The following is a 26,337-nucleotide window of genomic DNA, read 5'->3' as shown; positions in this document are numbered from 1 at the left end:
ATCACTGTTTGCAGGAGTATCGGACAACAAAATTAAAGGGACATTTTAAACACAAATATGTTATGTTGAAATTACGGTAGGTGGCGTTATACCCTTTCAGTATCATAGATACACTCCGGGGGCTTACGTCGATTAACATTGACCTCTTTTATTGTATTAACTATTTTCTTGCTTTAAGTGCAGCTCAAAATCTCAAAGATATTGCTTTGAAACATATACATGTAGCTAGATACCAAGAAGAAGAAGAGAAGACAGTAAGAGTCATAACTCTACCTTGAATTACCTTTAAATGATCTCCCTTGTGATACTCCGAAGTGTAACATTAAAAATGCTGGGCAGATTCAGGTGAACTTGCAATATAAAGTTCAATGGGAAGAACTGCAGAATAAAAGATCCACAGCCATTACTGCATGTTGAATGATATTCAAAGAGTTATGGATAGATATTTCAATTTCATCTAGATATTTGTTCAACTTAAAATGACATGCTTAAACATCTGTTTCGTTGCTTAGTTACACAAAAAAAAATCTAGATTTGTATGTTTCTTCCCTTGAACAAGAAAAACGCCTCTGAAGTAAATACAACGAACTTACATTAAAAGTTTTATTTTTCAAATTTGAATTTTATATCACATGTATTCAGAAAAAAAAAAACGTGAGGAAAATGCGATCGTTAAAACTTGAATATGTGCCTATTTAGACATGCATACTGTTTGCAATATATTTTATAAATAGAATTTATTTGGCGCATCCCGAGAGTTATAGAGACGTTTGCAATATTTATTGAGCGGCCTTTCTTATACATATTATTTCAACGGATTGCTCTTAACGATTTTCATACTCGTCACTAGGAAACTCTTCCACTAAAATATTATACAGCACCGCAATTGCCTATGGTAGAAACTAAAAACGCTGACCTTTTACAAAATAAACGACGTTCACACTAAAAACAAAAATATATTAGGGATGGTCTTTTTGTTTCGTGTAATCAATATATTCACATTATCACATTTCAAATCAAGCAACAAGAAAGTATGTTTCCTAATTTATTTTTATTGTTTGTTTTTCATCATGTATTTAATGCTTCATGAGAGATGTTTAATGTTATAACATATACATTGTTGTATACAATACCGACATATGTTGCACTTCCCTTAACGTTTTATATGTAAATCAATAATCTTTTTTTTTTTATTTCTGCTGAATGCTTACGTTCTAACACAATGTAAGCATTTCGTTTTTTTGTTGTTTTGGTTTTGGTTTTCAGTACATGCATAATCATAATACCGTTGCGCCCTAATTGAAGGACGAAATGTAATTAAAACAAAAAGCATTGTCAATGGCAAAAAGGAGAGAGTGGAAACTCCACAGTTTGCTTAACACGACAAAAATAAAATGCTGCAGGCTCGGTTTGATTGAGCCTGGTCATGAACGGTAGTGGAAAATGTATGCTATCGTCCACGCTCTCTAGCCCCGGGTTAGCCAGAACTCAACATTTATACATGCTACAATTACCAAAAACAATTCAGAGACATCCGTAGATGTGTTCTTACGGCGGTGCACATTAAACCTTTAGGATACACTTGTGTGTACTTTCATGAAAATCGGCGTTTCGTCCCCAGTTAAAATAATGTGCTTACCCTAAACGAGAAAACAATGGGCAGAACTAACCAAACCTGAATTTAGAAAGAGGATGTGAGGTTACGACCGGTGTTTTTTTAATTCAATCAATTTCCGGAATTTTTGAGCTGAAGCAACAAATTGTCATTTTTTGATCAGTCAGTTAATACTTTAACAAATAGTCCTGACAGATCAAAGATTAGCTAAATCCAGTTTTCGTGGGAAGGGGAGCATTGTGAATATACTTTCACCAGTTACTGCGAGAAGTAACAGTTATATATTACCTTAATTGTAAATGTAGGTATATGTAATAAAGTAACAACACACAGACCATTTTATAAAGCAAACGTTTGAAAAGTATTATTGTACAAGAAAACTGTTCGTCGTTTAACATAATTTCCTTTTCGTCACCGCTGATATTTTTGCGAAGATCTTTTTTTATCATTTTGTTGATTTACTTTATTTTGTATTATCTGAAAAAGAATCAAAGTTTCCATGCCACCGGTACTCGAAGTAGATATAAAGAAAACGATGGGATTCTGCGTGCAAATGGTATCACGCTGGGCATATCAAACCTAACATTTAGAGGGGACGAATAATTAAGATCTGTCCGATTCATTGTCCTCCTCCTTAAAATAGACTTAGCATCATAGCTAGTTGTTTAACTTACACCTACATTTATTGCAAGTTGAGTATATGATCGCAAGTGTTTACATGATTAGTGGATATACATGTAAATTAACCTTTCTAAATGTGACTTTGATTAATCAAATGATGGAATTGGCAGTATGTGTCTTCTATTAAAATGCTAGTATTTTTTTCTCTTTCGCGTGACTATCAATAAATGTTTTCCACGAATTAAATTTATTTCTGGATGACTATCGATCTATAGAGCCTGTAATTTCACTTACAAATACCTTACCATGTCTGGGGTTAAAACTATAATATTGATTTGACACTGTAAAATATTTAAATACTGAGAAAAATATTAAAAGCATTTCAGTGCTGCATGCAAATACTAGATTACTTATCAAAATTAGCTAATAAAAAGCGCTTAAATCATATCACATTTTATACTTTTTAAACAAAGCACTTTAAATCGAATATTGTCGCAGGCACCAGCTTATTTTGTCTGAGATAAGCAACCACACGGTCATTTCTTTCGACGTGAGTTGCCTTAGCCTGCCTACAATACAGCCTTCATCAATCCAGAATAACAGAAGTATTGCTACGATACCACTTTCACTTCATACATTAAAAGACAATATTCTAACTTTCTGATAGTAACTTTGCCTGCAGATCAAAACTTTAAAGTACTTAACATCTAACTCTTACAACAACTTTTAGTATCGTTTTTGATATCTTTAAATGTTTAAGTGTTTCATTGATTGCTCACACAAGACACATTTGAAAGGAAATGCAACAAATGATTTGAAATGGCGTCCTGTCCAAAGCATAAGACATGCATTCTAAAAGGCAGACACTACCTACAATGGTTGTGATCATTGCTTTGGATAGTTGCGTGGTTACGAAAAATGCATTGTTTGGAATGACATTCGTTAGTTTGTTTTTTCCTGGGTTCGAAAACCAGTACTTGTGCCCTAGATAATGGACACATGGACCGTTAATTAAGTATACCACTAACTAGGTAACTCTTAAGCACTGGATAAGGGGTCAGGCACAGCGTCTCTTTATCTCGAGGCTCAAAAGCTAAATGTGTATTATGTGTGGTGAAGAATAGCGGACAACAGGATAAGCTTGCAAATAATAAATAAAATATATCTTTCTTTACGTGATTAGTTACATATTTTCGGTATAAAAATATATCTCAGGAAATGTATTTCAACTAGACTCTTTTGATGTTTCTGATATCTTCTGATGTAAGATTTTTTTTCTTAAAACTGTTAAGCCTATTTTGTTCAACGCTAAACTTACCATAACAAATACAAAATAAATAACAAAACAATTAACAACAACAATTGAAGCTGACCATGGTTCAACTCTATAAGCCAGTGATTAACATATGCAGGCAGATGTTTATTGCATAATAATAAGCGTGGGAGTAGGACAATGGTCAGTTTTACAAAACATTCTATGATTGTGTACCCTATAACCTGTGACATAGGATGAGAATTTAAGCGAATTTAAATAGTTAAGGGCTCTTGCTTAAACATTTCATCATGTATCTAATACTGATGCGTATTTTTCATCGAGAAATGCTAACTTACTTTAAACACCGATGCCCATCTTTTCCACGATGTTTAAAACAGCTTAAACTTAAGATACGTAAGAAATGACTTAAGTCAGAAAACAAAATGCCGTCGTGAGTACGATTAAAGTGTTGTTTTTCAGATAAAAGCACTTTAAACATAATTGTGCATGTTGTATCTGTCTGAAATTAATGTTGTTTTTTTTAAAATGTTTTCATCCTCAATAAAAGCCAAGAATTACTTATTAAATTGTTTTATGAATAACAAATATACTTAAGTAAAATAAATTTTTTACCTAAGTAATGCTTAAGTAAATAATCAATTTCTTATACTTATATTTAAGATGCTTTATGAATACCCTGGGCCTTAAAATATGTAACACTTAATTCATACTAAAATAGTTCAACGTTATTATTACAATTGAACAATTACCTTTGAAAAAAATGGAATGATACAACTTAAACTAACTTGAGTTTGCCTGTATATTACGATCAATTTAAGATATCTTCAAAAAATAAATCATCAAATTTAAACATATGTAGCATTTGCTTAAGACTTGTTTGAGTCCTTCAATATAAATTTGAAAGGGTCAAAGATTAAATAGTATTCTGCATTTATATTTTAAAGACGAATATAAATGCCAGTAATGTTGATTGTTTTATTATGACTAAAGCGTATTATCTGGTTCTTGTCCAGAACCTTCACCTGATCCCTCTTCTTGTTCAGCATGATTTATGTCTCTCTTGTGCAGTACAACTAAATATGATCCTGCGGACCTTTTGTCTTTTTCTTGATTGCCACTGTTCTTTTTCTCATCTTGAGATGCTGTTGCTTCCAGATCAGATTCTGTGTAAACTGACGATATTTCTTCTTTTTTGTTTTCTTGCTTTCTTTTATGTTTTTCTTTTGTGTTATTTGCTTCCTTTTCTTTAGTATCAGGGCCATCCAATTCACTGGTATCAGTGGACTTTGTTTCTTCTAAATCAGATTCTGTATACATAGAAGAGTCGTATAAAAGTGCGCCATTTTCTGTTAGATTTGTTTTCGTTTTTGTTTCATTCGAAGTTGTTCTTTGCTTTTTATTTATTATCTTTGATGACAGGTTAGGCTTTGTCAAGTTATGATGTTCTGTTTCATTCGTATCTGTGCCATTGTTCGAGTCTTCAATTTTAAATTCGTTTACCAAACCTGCAAGATTTTAAGATTTTTCCCATGAACTGATATTCAAAATATTCTTATGATATGTTCAATAATGTTTTAAAAAGGTAAATATGTTTACTGGTGTCATTATTAATTCAATCATTCAGAACACATGAACCCAGATTCTTGTTCATATTAATAAAAAAAGAGTTTAACCGTCTTTGCTCGAATCTGTAAGCATTGATGGAAGACATTTGTTTTTTCAAGCCAACTTGATAGTTTGGGTTTTAGATAGCAACAATTCAAAATAACGCATTGCTCCACATCTCTCCTCAATAACTTACAGGGTAATACAATCTGTGAAATGATTCTTTGGAAGAATTAAACGGCTGACTCGGTTTGATTGAGGAAGTAAAGTGTGCAACACCCCTCACGCCCTCTAGCACAGGCTTACGCGGTATTCATTATAAATAAAATGAATGTTCTCAATGATCCAGAAGGACAAAAATCAATATATGATAACTGCTATAATCTCTTTTACTTTGACAAAAAAATCAAAATATAAATTGCCATCCAAGCTAACGAATTTTTGTCGCATGCTTGACATCCAAGCTAACTTTATTGAAATCTCTAACCGTTATTTGAATATGTTACATGTACGTAAATTGTATCCCTATAATGCAGCTAGTTGTCAGTGTTATATTTTTGTACGGGAACTTATTTCACATGCATACAAAAAATCGCATACAAAGGCACTACAAGTATTAATAACAACATTTTGGCTATATTGCCTGTACCTTCAAATGCAGCATTCTAAATTTATCACAAATGTTCAATGTCAAATTAACTCACCCGCGGTCTCTGCGTATATGGTAGCCGTCCAAAAACATAATATACTAAGAATTAAAAGCTGCTCTTTAATCATGTTTAGTTACTTTTAAATCCATTCCAAAACTAAACCTTTCAGGTACCGTATAGATCTACACTTGGTGCATGCCATGTTAGCGTGAAACCACGATCGAAAAATGACTGACTTCCCTTTATGATTCTTTACTGTACGTGGGTTGAATATTGGAACATGTTGCATACGTAAATGATTGACACATGTTATACATAAACATGTCTTAATAGAAAGGATACACTTCTATTAAAGGCTTGAAAGAATGTGCGGATCAATTTTGTTTTTCTGCGGCTCTTGCTGTATATTGTATGAAGGTCATTTACTGCGTGCGTCTTTTCACAGACGGCATTTACAGACTAACGTTCTCCTGTTTATGATATTATTGTTATGATATACGTAAAAAGAACCTTCACTTTGGTATTTGCATTTATTTATAATGATTATATATGCAATATTTCATATGAAGCAGATAAGGGATATCCATCTATACTACAACATTGATCAATCTTCGTATTCCGAAATAGTATTTTTTAATGTTTAATATGCAAGACGAAAGATTACTTTTAATATGCCGGTCTGCATTAGAAAACTGTAACTGCTGTTAATTTTGGTCCTTAAAACTTATAGCAATACCGATTTCATTATTCTTTTCATATATAAAACGTTATGTTCTTGCTAATCTTAACATTCTACTTGTTTTATAATGTTTTGTACGGATGCTCTGTTCTGCAACATCTACAATGAATTTTATACTTTTAAGTTTCTTTGAACAATGGAGCATGCCTAAGCTCATTCTTATTTGATACATTCATTCTGAGAAAATAGTCTTATAGACAAGCTGCCTGTTGGCAACTGAGCAAGATCTATTGAGGTGATGATATAATTTTGCATGTTTAGATAAATTTGAAGCAAAGACCGCAACTAATCTCAATAATAGAAGAATCTATTAATCAGAAGTAACAAGATGTACCACACCCCTTACACCTACTAGCACCACCTTAGACGTTCCGTTCGTAAGCCATTTAGAACAATTGATTAGAATTCATGATACCATAGGTCAAGAAAATAAAGCAGATTCAAAATATGAAACTCTCGACTTACTGACTAATGTTGTACAGCGATTTAATTTTAATTAATTTATATTAACTCACTAAATGTATATATGAGCCGCACCATGAGAAAACCAACATAGTGGTTTGCGACCAGCATGGATCCAGACTAGCCTGCGCATCCACGCAGTCTGGTCAGGATCCATCCTGTTCGCTTTCAAAGCCTATTGCAATTAGAGAAATCGTTAGCGACCAGCATGGATTCTTACCTGATTGCACGGATGCCATGCTGGTCGCAAACGCATTATGTTCGTTTTCTCATGGTGCGGCTCATATCACATGTTAAAATCTGCAGGATAAGTGTTATTCTAACACGACCAGCAAATAACCTACATACATGTACAGCAAAATCTATCTCGGGTTATTCTGCAATAAACCACTCGCGTGCAATGACGTCATCCGATTCAGATGGGTAGCACGGTCGTAAAAAGTAGTTACCATTTTTTTCTAACACTGTTGATACTAGTATGTCGTGTTAGAATCGAAATAACAAGTTCCCAAGTGTGATTTATCGTAGAATTACCCGAGTTTTTCGTTCTTATGCGAAACAATATATCACTCAGGCATACGGCCTTCGTGATATATTCTTACGCATAAAAACTCAAAACTCGGTTATTCTATGATAAACCACGTTTGGGAACTTATTATTTCTTAAATAAAATATACATACTTTTCTAGACCGTTTTGCAAAAATATTTCCATAATTCGAGTACTCTGTATTTGAAGACATTTAGTTTTAGAAGAACATCTAAAAAAGAGGTCTTTAGTTTACCTATTTAAATGTTACATCAGTCGAAGAACATCTAAAAAAGAGGTCTTTAGTTTACCTAGTTTTTCACTATAATACAAAAGATGAGTAGGTAGTTTATATTGCTGTTGGGTTATCTCCTGATCCTTCTCCTGAACCGTCTCCAGAACCATCTTCGTTCTCTCCCTGAAATCCAACTGCATTACGTTTTGCACGGTGTGGTACATATAAATATGAGGAAGCGGACTTTTTATCGTCTTTACGCTTTACTTCATCTTGGGATTTTGTTTCATCGAGATCTGATTCTGTATATATATCTAATAATTGTTCATCATCAAGTCCAGTTTCTTTGTTATTACTGTTTGTTTCCCTGTCTTTTGTGGCATGAGCATCAAGATCTTTGGAGACCTCTTCCAGATCAGATTCTGTGTACATAGAATCTACTGTTTGTATATTGCTATTTTCTTTATTTTCCTCTTTTTCTAATGATTCTTTGTTTTTAATGTTCCCTGTTTTTGCTTGTTCTAGTATGTCTTTTGTTGAATCATGGTGTTCTTTAGCATTTTCCTTCTCTGTCAAGCTGTTGATATTAAATTCCTTAACATCACCTAGAACAGAAAACAAAATCCTTGTATACTGAATAGTAAGAAAAAGCAGGCAAAGAATTTTGCAAGGTGTTTTGGTTGCGCTGCTGTGGATTGCCGTCTTGGAACCTTGACTCTTCCTTTTGGATATTTATTCTTGTTCTTTATGCTTAACAGAAAATTGTATTTACTTGTATTAAAATTTAGTGTAGTTTCATACATATAATATCAACGCCAAAATATTTTATAATGGATATTTATATACAAAAGACATAAAAAACATTTGATGGTCAAGACATGAAACTGTATAGGACCTCTAGCAATTAGTTTAGTTTATACATAATTTATTTTAGGTCGATTGTGAAGGAAGTTCTGCAACTTATATTAATCACTCTCGACTCCTCATTCCTGATGGAATCCATCGCCACGAGAGTATGAGAGAAGAGGCCAGGTTCCCTTTAAATGCTGCGCGCCAAGCAAGAGAGCTATTGGTATCATTTTTCACGTCTTTGGTATGAAGCGGTCGGGGATCGAACCCACGACCTCCCGCACTCAAAGCGGACGCTCTACCACTAGGCTATCGAGGCGGCAATAAGTTTGTCAATACAACTGTTAAAATATTTTATCATTCAGTTTATAAATTATGATAAAATTGTGACATCCACTCCTTGATAGATTTCTTAACGTAAATGGTGTACCACCGTGACGGCAATTCTAGAGAAAATCAATTATGTCCTTCGGCTAATTATCAGTTTGTTCAGGATTGCCGTGAATAAGATCGTCTATCCTTGTCGCGCTTCGTTGCACGTATTGTTAACACATGACAACATGTTAATTTATGTCTCGGTAGATGACACAGCTTTCCTTTCTATTGATCAAATAAAATCTGGAAAGTAGATTTCTCGGACCCTCATCGATGTGGGTTCGCGCCTCACTCGGGGCGTTGAATTCTGTGGAACATAGTGCTTACGAAGTCGGTGATGAATAATGCACGCAGGGCATCGCGTCTTCTCCGCCATCAAGCTGAAGTCGCCCTATACCTAAGTTCGGTGCGACGTTAACACTAAAAAAGATCTGGAGCCGAGAACAAGCAACATGAAATGCGACTTGGTTTGATTGAGTCTGTTCATGAGCAGTAATGGAAAATGCAACACTGCCCACGCCCCTAGCACCGGCTGAAGCAGTATTCAATCTTCAAATCTAAATGAGCTGAACTCAATGTAACCGAAGGACTAGAAAATTGTACTTATGTATCTTTTAATGATATAAATTTAGCTTCATGTATGCACCTTGTCTCTAAATATATATTAAGTGTCAAGGCTGTCACCACTTAGCCTCGTTCCTGTTTTTATTTTTATTGCACTGCATTTTGAAGGTAATGCAATCTAGACTCGAGAAGTTTTTAAACTCGTATGTACAAAATTGTAACAAAATTACAGAGTTTTAATTTAAATTTACTTAAGTTATCAAGCCTTGCAAGATTTTTATAAAGTAATTAAAAGGGTCTCTGATAATTGCTGAACATTTATAGTATATGATGTCAATATAATTTTAGCTTTTCAGTGCCTTAATAAAATGTCCTATGGAATAAGTTACCCCGTTCCCACACCGCAATATGTACCGGCTAATTACAAATGACATATTTGAGCCGCGCAGTGAGAAAACCAAAAGACTGCGTTTGCGACCAGCATGGATCCAGACCAGCCTGCACATCCACGCAGTCTGGTCTGGATCCATGCTGTTCGCTTTCAAAGCCTATTGAATTAGAGAAACCGTTAGCGAACAGCATAGATCCCGACGCAGCTCATTTCACTGTTCTGAAGGGGTTTTTTTGTTATCTCGCCCTGTCCCAGAATTCCCCACCCGGATTGACTGCCTTTGTGTTTAACGCACATTTGAACGTTTTTACCATGAAAAATGTGCAAGATACATTTGATATTCCTGTTTATTCTACGAAAGAAACATTCTGGACTTTTTATAAAGACCTTCCCTTGTGAAGATAAAAGATGGCTTGTATTGGCAAGGGGTAAAATTCAGTAGATAGCTACGTGTAGATGGTAAATGATTGTTTCATTAAAATGTGCATACATGTTAGGCATTTACTGTTAAGTGGGACAAACGCTTTGAGACAAAAATGTGCAAAACATTTGTATATTTAGAACCGACTTTAATAAAAGAAGTGAACAATTCGAACAATTTATACGATTTCTCTATCATTCTGTGTTATAACATAATAAAGAAAATCTGTTTTTGAAATATTAATCTGGTATAATAAATAATAAATAAACATGAACAGCTGTAATGTGCTAGCAAAAAGCTTTTGTGTGATGGTGTATAATTTCCCTGTGTACTTAATATGTTTATAAGAAAATGTAATATTCTTGTAGAATTTTGTGGTTACACAAAGGAAACGTTTATGTATGTCTTTTCATCTGCATGTAAGTTCCGTTTACATGACATTTCTGAAATAATACATGTTGATGAAATAAAAATTCGTTTACTGTAACATCATTTAGTTTCGGTCCTGAATTGCCATGCTTTTCCTCAAAATGACATGTTTATGGGGATATTAATTCAAAAATTTAAACTTTTAAAGAGAATATAATTTGAATTTTATATATTTGTTGGGATTTGGTTTTGTGGATTGACACAGTCATGAAATCCACAAATATAGTCACCCACGAAAAGTAATGGTTTCACAGTATCACAAGAACGACATTCAAGACGGTAGTAAATGATTATTTACATTTTTAAATGTTATATTTTTAATGTTTTAATGCGACATATTTGCAGTTAAACGATACTTCACCTATCATGAACAAACATAATTTAGAGACAGAAAAGCTAATTTTACTCTGACATAATACTGAACCCATACAAAACAAAAACAAAAACAAAGCCACGAAATACAAAATATAAAAGGATACCAAATTTCAGTTTTGTCATGATATCTAACCACTTACCTATGGACTTTGCTGATGTTGATATCGTTATAACACATATTAAATGTATTATAAACCACTGTTTCTTGACCATAGTAAAAGACATCTAAATCCATGATGCGTTTTACCGTATTCTTTGTATGTCTTCTGCTTCCGCATGCATGGCGTTCCTGATCACCTTGTGACGTAGTTTCTAGATGTCCTTTACATTTAAATTGTCTGTATAATTCCGCCTAGCTAAACAAATTACATTTGTACGCGTTAAATGAAGGTGCGGTTGATGAGAAAAATATCGATGTTCAGGTGTGTAATTTTTAAGACGATACTCCAGCTGTGTCTATTTTTGATAAATAGATAGAAATAAACATGTTGTCTATATTGCAGCAACACCCATATTAAAGCTTCATTCAGTTGCTTAGGTGGATCTTTAAGTGCGTTTACCAACTGTTTACTTATGCGATGACGGCATTAGTCAAAGTTTATAAGTATTTTGAATATTTTCGTCATTTTGCCATTATTGAAAATGTAAAATAGCGTACTCTATCAAGAAACAAAAAGATATGTTGTTCAACAAATTGATAGCAGAAGCATTCCACTCATCAAAATGCATCTAAATAAAAACATAATGTGACATGTATTCAAGTCACTGATTCAGATATTTGATATATCCCGGCCCGGCACGTGCATTTTCTGTTTAACAGAGGTTGAAATGTAGGTATATTGTAGGTACATTTGTATATCATACATTTTTACAACAAACGTGCCAATTTTTTCTGTGGCCATGTACCTCCACTTACCTATTGCTTACCTATTAACTATCTTTGTGGAGATGAACAATACTTGTGTATCACCTTTGACTTCGCACTCGTTAACAAAGTATTTTCTATTTGGCATAATGATAATTTTAATAAAAATCTAGATTTAAGCAAATTTAAAGTAAATTCAAATTGAAACAGCTTAAAATTTCATATACTATAAATTCAATCTGCACTAGTTTTAGCACGACAGGCTTTCCATTTGGACAGAATTATCCTTTCCTTTGAATTCAAGACATCCGATATTGTCCACGTTATCAATATTTTAACCATGTAAGTCTTAATTTACGTCAATTTGATATTGACTTCAATGTCAAGGAAAAACAGTCAATTTTGATGCATACACATCTGAGATAACTAATTTTCACACGTTGTGATGAGTAACGTTAATACAGTTCATAATAAATCGACAAAGACGTCCAAAAAACGATTTCATATACACTTTTTTTTTCTCTCGTAAAGAAATTTTGTTTATCAAACACTTTACTCACCAAATATTCATATTTATAAAATATTTGTAATAGTTCTGTGGCAGACAAAATAAATAGTGTGTCAATAGTAATTCCTGTTATAATCTCCAACAACATATTTTTTTAAATATTATTAGGACAAACCCTAAATGAAAGTTTTACTTACATATCTCAAAAACAAAGATCCAAAAGGTTTAGGCAATTCCAAAAAGGCAGCCCCACCCACCACACCCCAAAATAAACACACACAATAAACGACGCCATAAAGATGTGTAGGTATGTATGAATATATGGTTGAAAGTTACACAATAATGCATAGACGAAATAATAAACATTAGAAAACAAGGTAAAATCAAAGAATGAAAAAAAAATGAAACAGGTTGGCGCCGCCGTGGATTGGTCAGTGGCAAAACACTAGCTGGAAGTTTTAAAAGTCAACTGATTAAGTATTTCTTTCCTCAGATTTTTTTTCTGTTACGAACCAAGCAGCCTCTCTCTTTCAAGATGTATGTTCAGATTTGAGTGTCATGTGCTGTTTTTTTTTTAATGATAGCGGAAACAAGAAATGAAACTTCCATAGAAATCTCTCACCTGCAACATAAAGGTTATTAGAAGAACTTTTTACGACAGTCTTTTGACTTACTTTTCAGTCCTGATCAACGGCACAAGTCCAGAAAAAAAGCCGCTGTACATATTATACCATAACCCTACTTTGTGCACATTGTTTTAATTTTTTCCTAGATTTAGTCTTTCATGTCAATGAAAAGATAATTTTATTCATCCCCCGCCGTGGCGGAGGGATTATAGGAATGGTCTCCGTCCGTCCTTCCGTCCGTAACAAAATCGTGTCCGGTCCATATCTCCTAAACCCCTTGAAAGATTTTCATAAAACTTGGGTCAAATGATCACCTCATCAAGACGATGTGCAGAACCCATGAGTCAGCCTTGTCGGTTCAAGGTCAAGGTCACAACTCAAGGTCAAAGGTTTGAGCCTGCCATTTTATGTACGCTCTATATCTCCTAAACCCCTTGAAGGAATTTTATAAAACTTGGGTCAAATGATCACCTCATCAAGATGATGTGCAGAACCCATGAGTCAGCCATGCCGGCTCAAGGTCAAGGTCACAACTCAAGGTCAAAGGTTTGAGCCTTCCATTTTGTGTCAGCTCTATATCTCTTAAACCCCTTGAAGGAATTTTATAAAACTCGGGTCAAATGATCACCTTATCAAGATGATGTGCAGAACCCATGAGTCAGTCATGCCGGCTCAAGGTCAAGGTCACAACTTAGGGTCAAAGGTTTGAGCCTTCCATTTTGTGTCTGCTCTATATCTCCTAAACCCCTTGAAGGATTTTCATCAAACTTTGGTCAAATGATCACCTCATCAAGGCGATGTGCAGAACTTATGAGTCAGCCATGTCGGCTCAAGGTCAAGGTCACAACTGAAGGTCAAAGGTTTGAGCCTTCCATTTCATGTCCGCTCTATATCTCCTAAACCCCTTGAAGGAATTTTATAAAACTTGGGTCAAATGATTACCTCATCAGAACGATGTGCAGAAATTATGAGTCAACCATGCCAGCTCAAGGTCAAGGTCACAACTAAGGGTCGAAGGTTTGAGCCTTCCATTTGGTGTCCACTCTGTATCTCCTTAACCCCTTGAAGGATTTTCATCAAACTTGGGTCAATGATCACCTCATCAAGAACTCATGAGTCAGCCATGTCAACTCAAGGTCAAGGTCACAACTGAAGGTAAAAGGTTTCAGCTCTGTATCTCCTAAACCCCTTGAAGGATTTTCATGAAACTTTGGTCAAACGATCACCTCATCAAGACGTTGTGCAGAATTCATGAGTCAGCCATGTCAGTTCAAGGTCAAGGTCACAGCTAAAATAAAAGGTTTTACCCTTTCACTATCCATAGCAGTGGCGGGGGATTTAGCTGTCTTTCCGACTGCCTTGTTTCTAACAATTTTCGTGCTCTTTACCTTTCAAACAGTAAATGTCATTCTTCTACAACAGATTCAGCCAGTATTTGTTGACAGTATCGCCTCTGATCAAGTCAGATGTCATACCATGCGTCCACAAAGGATCTGTCATTGGGTCCCTCTTCTTCCTATTTCATTTAAATAAGTCCACCGACACATCAAGTCGAAGGTTCAATTATTCTTAGATGATACTGCCATCTACTACTTGTAACATTCCACTGATACTGCGCAGATTTCCCAAAATGATCTTTTTAGGTTAGAAAAGATGATACGATATGGAAACTACTCCAAGAAAATGCAAGATCCGTCACAATACCCGCAATACCATATAAGCTACCAATGTCATTGACCCAAATGACAATAAAGTCATACCACAGGCAACCATCCTATTAAGTTGAATGGCAATAAGCCAAACGGTTCTTAAGATACTAAACAGAAACCTTTATCAGTCGCGAGTGTCACCTTGACCTTTGACATACTGACGCTCAAAACAATAAGGCTAATCTACAAACAACAGACAGTCATTCTATGAAATTTTACGACTATAAACCATCACGTCCCTTTAGTAATGGAGTGACATCTGTTTTCAGTCTCGAGATTACTGTGATCTTGACCTTTTGCATACCGATCCTTACACAATGAAGGGCATTTACTGATTAAAACTAATTATTATTTGAAGTTTAATTACTGTAAACCAATGGATTTTTACTGAGTTACTGAGCGGATACGATTTTCAGTCTCGAGGACATTGCTACATTCACTTTTGATCAACCGACTCAGTAAACAAATGGGTCATCTACTGACGAAAAGCTATATTCCAGGTTTTTGCTATTGTGAGATTATTATTCATGAAAGGAGAAAAAGCTGCTATTTCCAGATTGTGTCTGTTGACCTGTGTTTGTTATGACCATACATATGAGGCATATTCTTGTTGAGGTCTCACTAAAGTTTTGTATGGCAGTGATTTCACTTTTTTATTAACCACCTCCCACTTCCCCCTTCGAAAAAGGGTTCATTGTTTTGCTCATTGTCGGCAAGTCGATCAGTTGGTGTGTCGGTTGGTAAACCATTTCGTTTCCGATCGCTTAATCTCACAATAGCAACTACCTGGAATATTGCTTGTCGTCAGTAGATGACCCCTTTTGTTTACTGAGTCGGCTGATCAAAAGGGAATGTAGCAATGCCCTCGAGTCTGAAAATCGTATCCGCTCAGTAATACGAAAAGAACGACAGAATAGGATCGTTAAATGTTTAATTTTACGACCCTATTCTGTCGTTCATTTTGACGATCCTATTTTGTCGTTCATTTCACATGAACTCCGAAAAATATTTCATTTCTTAAGTATTTCCCGCTACTTCACTGGAGAAATATAGAATGATGTTTAAATTTTGGCAAGAATACGAAACACGGTACAGTGAAGTATGTTTTTATACAACACCACATGAAGTAGAAGGGGTGTACATTAAACTTGTCCGTCCATCAATTTATCTGCTTTTCGTCTGAAACCACAATCTTGTGCTCCTAATTTTTGATCTTAGTGAACTAGGCCTTCCATTTTATCCTTTAAAAGTCTCATTATTTATTAGACCCTATCTCATTTTGCACGTCCAACTTCCCAGTCATCGTTTATCGAGAGATGGTGTTCCTTTCAGTACAGTTTAAACATTAATGTGTGTCATTTACGCACTCTGAATGATACCCATTTATTCCTGGGTGTTAAACTAATCATTGAAATTTACTTGATGTCACGACATAATCTGTAGATTGTATTCAATGACATGTTATGTTTGTGAGAGTTATTGCTGTTTGATTATTTGCGGTATCTTAATATCGTCCTGTGTGTCAAACTCACCTCTCACTATTCGGCCACTTCTACCAATATTTAAATGACAATTAGTCGTGGTACGAATAGTGACAGTTTGCACACAAGCAACTGGTTTAAACTCCCCAGTGGTATTTTACCACTAACCATTCAAAGGCGGTCCAAACTGTGTTTATTTAGCTGTTCGTTACGACTACGTTGTCCATATTTTACTTTATATACTTTTGTATGTATATTTAATCACGAACACATATATACACTGCTATACGGTAACAGTAAAAGGATTCTGCGTTTTCCCATTGAATTTATAACCTTCTTTATATGTACTTGAAAAAATCGGATTAAAATTTGTTTTATTGTTCTAGACTATAAAAGTGTTAACTCTTGTAAATGATTGCTCTTTTAGTACTAAAAGTCTTTTTTCCTTTGGAATTCTCAATTATACGGTTGTTAGTAAAGCGTTGGAATTTCAGGTCAAATCATTTCTACAGTTTCTTAGTAATGGCTGTTCTCGAAATATTTTTTTAATTTATCATTTATCGATAGAATGGTTGCTCTATAGCAATACTCTAACCGCAACAATATTTATTTAATCGTCATGAAGCCCATTTCGAAAAATAATTGACGGTGTTGAATCAGCAATTAAATGCATGTAATTTGACCTATACTGCTTTGCGTGAAATGGACTAGTCTGTGTTCAGACCGTATGTTTTGTTCACAGTAGATTATTCCTGAGACTTTTCAAATTTTGTACAATTATGTCATTTTTCTTCTCAAAACATTAGAAGATAATAACAACCAAGAAAGATCGGTTAGAATGTATTAGAGAAATGATTTCAAAAAAGATTATCTAGTCGGTAGCCAGACTAGAAAGAGATAAGCTTCCTTTGTGTAGCAAATGTTTTACATGTTCAATAAAATCTGTAAAAGATCCTTTGGAAGCAAAGAATGCAACCAAGAAGAATAATAGCAGACTCAATTTGATTGAGTCTGTTCATAAGAGGTAATGAAATGTGCAACACCTCTCACGGCCCCTAGCACCGGCTTTAGCGGAAGTCCATTACATATATGTTTAATATATGATCCCAAAGGACCATAAAATATAACAAAATTACTAAACTGATTCAAGTTGATTGTTTTGGATTATGTTGCAAACTTCTTCTTAAATGCAGTGTATTTCCGTCACAGTGTTACATGATAATGAAAAATGTTTTAAACTTTGAGTTTCAAAACAGGTCAGTATTTCCTAAAGTCCTTTGATCAAAATATTTTTATACTAGTATTTTATTTACAATATCTTATGTCAAATCTTTCTCTGAAATAAAAGCAAATGGCATGAGACTGAAGGCGGTTCGCATAAACTGTAAGATAGACATGACTACAGTGATTATCTGAAACAATGATAAATGAATGAAAGAACAACAACACGATTTACAAACACGACGAATTACTGATTATGTATATACAACACATACAAACAATTAGCATCATTCTCATGCACAATATTGACAATCACCTATACCTGATACATCTGAATAATATAATATTCAGTGTATAACAGACATCTAATTAATGAACTCAAAACAATTGCAAATTTTCGAAAACAAGAATAAAATATGTAAAATCGCATACATTTAAATTGACAATATCAATTACAAGATTATTAGTAAGTCTAAATATATTTGGCTTTTCGAGCGAAGAGCATGCTCTGCAATATGTATCAAAATATCAGCAATGACGTATGTTACAGATGGAAGCAATATACATATATACATATAAACATAATCTGTCAGCAGTGGGATCATCATCTTTTTTACATTGGTTAACTTTTTCTGATGTGCAACATATTTTCATGATCAATAAAATAAAAAAAAAACTGCAGTAACATGCATAAAACAGAGACAGAAAACAACATTCAAGTGTCCGGTTTTTATAACAAACTACACATCTGTTCACTTGCCACGGAAACGGTAAAAATGTATGAAGATGTCTGCCAAAGTTAGCGGATACATATTGCTCGATATAAGAGACTTAAATGGTATCTGGGTATTTCATTATAAACAAAAATCAGTATGTTTATACCTCTCGATATTATTAAGATTTTGATGAAATTAAACTGAACGCATGTTTGTTGAGGTGTACACCATGAATTTGCTGGAACTGTTTTCCTGAATTGATGTAACTGTTGATTCTATATAGTTTTGTAAATCACGCGACGACCAATAGCTTACATGCCATTTTGACTGAAAGAGAATAGCGGTATTATTACAATAACATCATGTGGAAATAAGCAACCGCCAACAACGAATGACTTTCAGCAATTATTTCCGTTATTTCTCTTCGATGCGACCAGTTTTAATCTGAAACTCCGTAAGAAAGACCTAATACGCGAATTATTTCTAGTACTTAATCAAATGAACTCATGAATTATCTTCCATGTATATTTCATCGAAAACATCTTTAGCAATCAGTAACGGTGCCGTTTTATAATTTCATAGGCTTTCACAAATGTCTTTATCAGATTTGTTTTTAATCGTTTCATTCTAAAGATTTTAAACAATTGAAATTTTACCGATGAATAAGTTCTTCAAATATTTTAAGGATGCTAACTTACATTTCAGATTCAATAATTATTGATGGAAGCTAAATGAACAGGCTATAAACAAATAAAAACACAAACTAACTTTTATTCGCCGCCACCTAACATCAGCTCATAGACTCGATCTTTTGTCTGATTTTTCGGAGCTAGTGTGAAGTACTCTTGTCCACCTGATTCGCCTGGCTGTGGTGTTGTGCCAGACGCCCCCTGTAATATCAGCAAATGTTGAATATTGCCAGGGAAATGAAAATAAAATTTTAATAATAAACTTATCAATATCTAGCTTTAGATTTGATCAAGTTTTCAGCTCTTTATAAAGTTCTAAAAATAACGCATTGTGGTGGTATTGTTTACTCTCGAACAGACATAACGTAAAAATCGATGTCAGCATTACAAATATGAATTACATTACACTACATTACCTGATATAATGAATTTCTAATGGCTTAACACGAGCAACTTTTCCATTGAAATATTTTACCTTACAGTCACCTGCAAGTATTGTATCTTTGTCCATTGCATTTTAAAATTTAAATTGTTGAAACCTATAGATACTGGAAAAAGTTATTAAGACCACTTTACCTGCGTATCAGTCCTCGGTGCTTCGGCCATTCTGTTCTGGCATAAGTTCTTTAATAGGTCCACTGACAAAAAAAATAAAAATAAAGATTACTGAAATTTCTTTGCACCAATCATATATACAAAAGAACAACGGCCATTTGTTGTATTAAAAACAATGCAAATAATTAGTTTTTGCAAAAGTAAGCCATATTAGGAGGCATGCATCAAGGAAAAGACTAATAAATATTCTTCAATGACACTATCATACATATCAAGTACATACAAAAAATAATATGAGCAAGTAACCAGTTGAATTTGCATTGTAAGTTAATTAAGAAAGGTCTGTTTATGTATGTTCAGAGTAGGGGGCATAGTTATGGGGAATTTGGTACAACCTTTCCAATTCATAGGCCCGCCAGACTATTTAAAAAGATTATGTAAAGGTCATATCCTTGATATATGCATAAAACAATATTTCCGTTCTAATTAGAATTGAGACTCTATAAACTGGGATGTATTCAACATAATGTTGATTTTTTTTTTTGTATTTTAACTGAAGAGCACAGTTACTACATACCATAGTTCGAAAAGAAAACCTGCTAGAAAGAATGTTTGACATGTATAGAATTGAATCTGTTATAAAATGTACTTAAATAAAGATTAAAAGTATCCGGGACTGTCATTGATTATATGGTGTTTACACAGTCAGTCTGCTGATGTTTCAGAACCTAAGTACAGTTGGAACTCGTTTTCTCGCATTCCAAGGGATCGAGCGTTTAAATTTTTGAAATGGTGTTTTCGGGATGGCACTTGAAAATGAAATGTCATCTACATAACCGGAATTTTGAGATATCGAGTTTCAGCTGTATATGTTTTTCACGGAACGCCATCTCATCTCGTTGTCCGCTTAATGTAATCAAAATATATCTCATTTTAAGTGGGTTCTTGCGAATAATTTCAGAAAGGTTGAACGTTTTCATATAAGGAAAGATTTATAAAGATTTGAATTATATTCCAATATCTAAATGTTAGTTTAGAATAAAAGGTAGTGTGTAAGCTTACCTCTTCCGGGAAGAATTACATGATAGACTGTGATGTAGCCAACAATGGCCATAATTGCTATAACAAATAATTTCCTCCGCATATATCTATCCATGGTTACTGTTTCTTAAAAACAGCAACGTCACCTTAACATTGACCAGGTAAAAAGAAAGTTTTTGCTAGACAATGAAAGGAAAAAGAGTATTGACTCTGGTTTTCTTAACATATAAAAGATCAATGCTTGTTTCAAAAGTTCCAACAGATGGTGAATATCACGAAAGGCTGGACATTTATTGTTTGTTTCTTGGAAAAAGTTTCAGAATTTGGAAAAAAACTGTTATCAATGAAACTTTGAATTAGTTTCAATTATTTCTTTTTCTGTCAGTTTGTCTTAAATGGGTACAGTGCCATCTTTAACTCGGTTTTAGTTGTGTAGTCATTTAAGTTTATATTTTATTGTAGGTCAATCGAAAACAATTTCTTGACACCTATTTTCTTTTTATCATTTTGTGTGTTGTCCATTCTCTCAAGTTTATGAGAAAAAAAGAAGCCAGTTTCGCCATTTAAACTGGGTGCACAACAAGTGAGTTGTTGCTACCATTTCCATGTCTTTGGAATGGTGTGATCAGAGAGACAGACCACAACCACCTGAAGTCGAAATGAGTACTCTCTCACTAGGCTACCTACTCGATCCATTGAACGTTCTTCTTGGGTTTCTTGCCTTTATTTTGATATCTTATAATTGTGAACGAGGTTGCAGTTGAACGAGCAGTCATTCAAAGGTTCATTGTGTTAAATATCTGTATACAATATTGTTTGTGCAGGAACTTCAGAAATTATAAGAGTTATTTGAACTTATTTCAATAATTTCATATATTATTCAATCAAAATTAAAAACAAAATTTAAGTTTTAATGAAAATGTACAATGCCTTACCATTGACAATATTGGTTATGAAATAACAGACTTTGCCCAGCTGATCTAAAAGTCATCTTGACCTTTAATATTTAGTAAGAGTTAAAAACATACCTAGAATTTTAAGTATCAAGGGGTTTATCAAAATATGCATAAAGATTTAACTGAAGTGGTTTCGCAAAAATATGAACAGTAAGTGTGATGTACTATCACGTAATCAACCCGATTTTAATATGGTAGGGATAGAATTAAATATCTGTAAAACGTTTCGTTATCATTGATAATGTACTACTAGTATTGTAAACATTCGCATTATTTACGTATTTTCGTAACCGCAAAAGTACTTAAGCGTCAGAGTTCTATTCTGAAATAACTCACGTAGTATCAATGGGGAAAACTGTTGAAAATAGGAAGATAAAGGTACGAAGAAACAAACTACACTGTTTCCTTTCCCTGACAATTGCCGGAATGTATATATCGGGTAGACTGTACCTATACAATGCAACGACTGTTACATATCCATTGATTTTCTGTGAATTTAATGCAGTCACGCATTCACTGCATGCTTTGACATATCAGAAGAGGGACACTAAATTTTAAAGTGAAATAACCAGCTTCTTATGGACATGACATACAGTTTTTTTCTCTTTGAGAAACAAAAAGAGCTCCGCCTTGAAACAGTCGGTAACATTGATAAATAGATGGAGGACTAAACACAATTGTGGCATGCAATCATACCACTAACCGTGAATCTATCGATTAAGATAGAGTAAATAAATGAATTTTTATAAACTTTTAGATCTATATAAAACGATCAAATAAAAGACCCTGTTAATCTGAATTCTATAATAGAACACCATTTCCAGGTTCTCAGTTACTTATTTCTATATATAGCCCCTAGCGCCCACATGAAATTAGTTGTTCTATATTTACGTGCTTGACTGGAAAAATATGATTTTGTTTTCAGTGAATGCTTGAAGAATATTCAATTTGAGAAGCAACGTCTTTTCGGACCTTAATATTGTTTCAATGGAGTAGATTTGTGTAATGTATTAGCACGGAACAGCTGTTTTCATCAATTTACAGTTTGTTTTCTTTACAAAAAATGTTGGTTCCTATGACACAAAATCGTTTGTTTACACGTGTCACTCTATTGTCTGAACGTAAAACTGACATTGTCATTAACGTTTTCCCGTCCATTGTCTTCCTAAAAATGTTTAAGCTTACATGTTCCGCTTACAATTCTATTTATTACCTATTTGTTTCTTTGACGCAGGTAATTGAACTTCCCTTTGCCCCTTGAGTGTTTCTTCGCTGTGGCGGTTGAAAAAAGTCTCCCCGTATTTTTACAGTTTCTGTTCCTTTGGGATCATGAAGAATGATCATTTTTACAAATAAGCTAGTGCTATGGGATGTGATGGGTGTTGCACAAACTGATTACCTCCCTTGAACAGAATGAATCTGCTTTAATTTAGCTTGGTTCCGTTCTACGATTCCAAAGGATCTTTTAACAGATTTTATCTGAATTAAATTCAAATCCAAAGATATTCTAAAGACTAATATTATTCATTTGCAAAGTTTGAATTTTGGAAAAAAATATTTGAAATACGTAAACATATGTTTTTTCTGTTTGATCCATCTTTTCCAGTAGGAAGTTGTTCCCTTTGATTTCTCTACAAGTAGTTAAATAAGCCATTTTAGAGAACATTGATGGCAGAAACGTTTTGAAACATTTTCTAAATAGCTTGATTAGTTTTTAATAAATAGTAAACAATCGATATGGTATTTTTCATATTAAATTTCAGTCCTTTTTAAGCCATTTTTAAAAAGCAAATTTGATATTAATTGTAAACTGTTTGTTGTAATATTTCAGTTAGCACGGAAGCAATATTTTAAGGCAAAAGGAAAGTAAAATATCTAAAACAAAAATTTGATTTTGTCTGGTTTTATAATGGAAAAATACAGTTTGGTAAAACAAAACCAACATAATTAAAGATATTTGATTTTTTAAAAATACCTTCTGCCATCCTCGGAGACCGTATTTTATCATTTATCATATATTTCGTTCATAAATGAATTAAGCTTTATGTTTTTCCTGACATTTTTTGGCAAAAATTGTTAAGGTCATAAAATGAATGTCATTTATAATTGCATTATGATGTGTTATAGCATACTGCTAAAGTTTGTAAAATTTCAAAAATCTACCCCCAAGTAAATTTAAAGATGCATTGTCCCAGTGTTGCTTTAGCAGAGCTAAGAAGTTTAGAGTAATCATATCATTTCTTCATTGTATCAAGATTACATGTTAATCGAAGTGGTTTTCTCATCACTGTAATCAATAAAACATATCAAGGACACTGACTTTTATAGATCTCGATCACATCTGGAATTTTTAACTTTCTTTCGCAGAGAACCTAAAGTGCAAATATTCCATTAAGATTTATAACAGATTGTCTGTAAAAAATCGAAATGAAGACAGCTTGTCAAACATGAAGTATTGCTGAGTATGGTTTAATTCTTACAAGCGGTATACAAAATTAATGTCGTCAGCACATTTGGACTATGTTTAGTTCTGCATATAATTTGGGGCTTTGTCACCACCGATAGATCTTAGTTCATTTCGCAAGTTAATTACACTGTCTGCTCCAGCAAACTGAATCTAAGATCAGTTTGTGGTAGGCTAGCAAGAAGCCTTTTAACTCCCCAGTATCGTGACCTTTCCAATGCGATGTACATTATTACATTTTACTATTTTGTAATGTATGTACACGAGAACAGTCTTGTGATGCACATATTGCAGCAAAGAATTGTAATAGCAAGCTCGCTTTTTATAGAGTTTATTCATGACAGACAATTTAAGGAATGTATGATACCTCCCACTTAACACCGGTTTAGGCGGAACTCTATTATTGGAGAGGTCTATCAAGACCTCTCCATAGTGTTGGCTTTAAAACAAGGATAATTTAGACCAATCTACTAATTTTACGGCGTTAGATTTCACTTTCTAGCGCAAATTACGGTAGCCAGTCTAAAATGGCCCAATGCGCTTGCGCACAAGCAAGTTTTGAAATCCTCTAAGACGAAAATAATTGTTCGTTTAAAATAAAGAAATATAGTGTAATACTATTGTTACAAATGTTGGAAACGGTTCAGTTATTAACAAAAATATATATAGATATATTGTTACTATTCTTTGTTCGCAGTATTCAAAGATATGCATATGAAATGAATCACGTTAAAATGTATTTCGTTCAATTAAATGAATTTATAGTTTAACTGGCGGGTTCGTTTGCCCCGTTTGGAAGATCTGCCGGAATAAGAAGAGTTCTTCCAAGCTTCTGATAGTCAAAGATGTTAATCACGTGAACAAAACAAGGCGACAATTCGACAAACTGAGTAATAAACTAGAACAAATAAAATGTTTAGAATTTCAAATAGCACATTACAATAACAATAAAAATATCTGAAAAAAAATCATTTTAAAAGGAGAATGATATATTTTTTCACTTCCGGCAGACGTCCGTTTGATTGGGATTTTCTTCTAAGCTTTTCTAAAGCTTCTCGGAAGCTATTCTCTTGGGCTCGTTGACAAACAAGCCTAGCAGGTGAGGTTCTCGCAAAAAATGGTAAGATGCTAATTTGGCAGCTTTCACCAGGGCCAAGTTCAGTGTACAATTATTGCAGTGGTAGGATTTGAACCTTTTTAAATGAAATTCAGTAACTAGGAAATGCTTGGGCTTACAGTCCTCGGACTGGCGGAAGTTGATCATAACCTGAAGATGACTTATGGATTTTGAGGTCATCAGCTTATGGTCACAGTGACTATGACCCCAAATAGGTCACAGTGACCTGCAACAAGGAAACTGTTTTTCGTCTATAGCAAAACCTATCATATAACCAGATAACAATCAGATAACAATTGTTATCTATGTCTCTGATATAACTTTAAAAGGAACAACACTGGACCTCTCCTATGTTTCTTTTTTAAAAGAAGCCTACTTGTAATATCATTTAATTGACTCCATGATCCCTGTATTGATTATATGACCCAGGGAAGTGCTTACGCGTTTTATATCTTTAGCAATATAATGCGTCTAATCGCTAAGGCGACTATGACTTGGACTAGCTGACAAACTATGTTGAATGTCTTTTATTGAAAAGAGCTAATGAGACCTATAAATCTTATAAAGGGTGTGTAGTAAATTCGTTCCTATTCGTTTTGTTACCCTAATAAACTGAATAGTGTCGAACGGATTCTGTTGCACGTCTTGTATTTATACTGTAAAACCTGTTTGGTATACGAGAATATCATCAAATACAATTTGGCATGTGGACCGTAAGCTAGATTTCACATTTAAAAAGTGTGCCACGTTTGGATAAAGCCATTTCGGACAAAATCAAGCTGTTGAATATTTTACAGGCTAGCTTTAAAATTTCGTCACTGATGTCGATTGAACTTTTTCACTTTCGGATGAACATACCTGTAAGCCAGAATCATGAATTTATTTAAGTGACTAGTATAATGTAAACTGTATAATTAAATGGATGGGGGCAGTGAAAATATTTGCCTGTTTGAAGTTGTGTGATTTCAAAACATATAATGTTTTATAGACAAAGAATCCAGTTTGTCCGGAAATTATAATATTTTTATTTAATTTTCTTTAACTGATATGTGTTCTTGTTTGAATCTTTGAATTACAGCGGCACTTGCCTACTCATTTGAAAATGAAGCCTATGGTGAAAATAGGAACGAACATTTTACACACCCTTTATATAACAATGTTCTCTGGTTACATCACCTAGATTATTCGTATACCTATGATTTGTTAATTATTTAAATTTTGAGGTCAGTAATTACAGGGATCAGGCAAATCACTC

At 33.9% G+C, this 26,337-nt stretch overlaps 1 protein-coding gene across 3 annotated transcripts; it reads right to left on the bottom strand.

The window, feature by feature from the left end:
* Positions 1–1,032: 1,032 nt before the first annotated feature.
* Positions 1,033–11,516, bottom strand: LOC123551784 (lipase-like). Of its 3 annotated transcripts, XM_045340978.2 has the most exons (3): positions 11,275–11,516; positions 7,807–8,335; positions 1,033–5,017 (listed from the first exon to the last, which is right to left on the bottom strand). In XM_045340978.2, exons 1-2 carry the CDS (start codon positions 11,357–11,359, stop codon positions 7,845–7,847), a joined length of 576 nt encoding a protein of 191 aa, XP_045196913.1. In that variant the 5' UTR covers positions 11,360–11,516; the 3' UTR covers positions 1,033–5,017; positions 7,807–7,844. The 3 variants fall into 3 exon arrangements, with proteins under 3 accessions (XP_045196913.1, XP_053397310.1, XP_053397311.1); XM_053541335.1 differs by lacking the exon at positions 7,807–8,335 and having other exon boundaries at positions 11,275–11,425; XM_053541336.1 differs by lacking the exons at positions 7,807–8,335; positions 11,275–11,516 and adding an exon at positions 5,822–6,016.
* Between the last annotated feature and the right edge of the window lie 14,821 nt (positions 11,517–26,337).

Source organism: Mercenaria mercenaria, chromosome 4 (assembly GCF_021730395.1).
Source record: "Mercenaria mercenaria strain notata chromosome 4, MADL_Memer_1, whole genome shotgun sequence".
NCBI classification, from domain to species: Eukaryota; Metazoa; Mollusca; class Bivalvia; order Venerida; family Veneridae; genus Mercenaria; species Mercenaria mercenaria.
The sequence above is the reverse complement of the archived record's forward strand: the minus strand, read 5'-3'. Positions and strand labels throughout refer to the sequence as shown.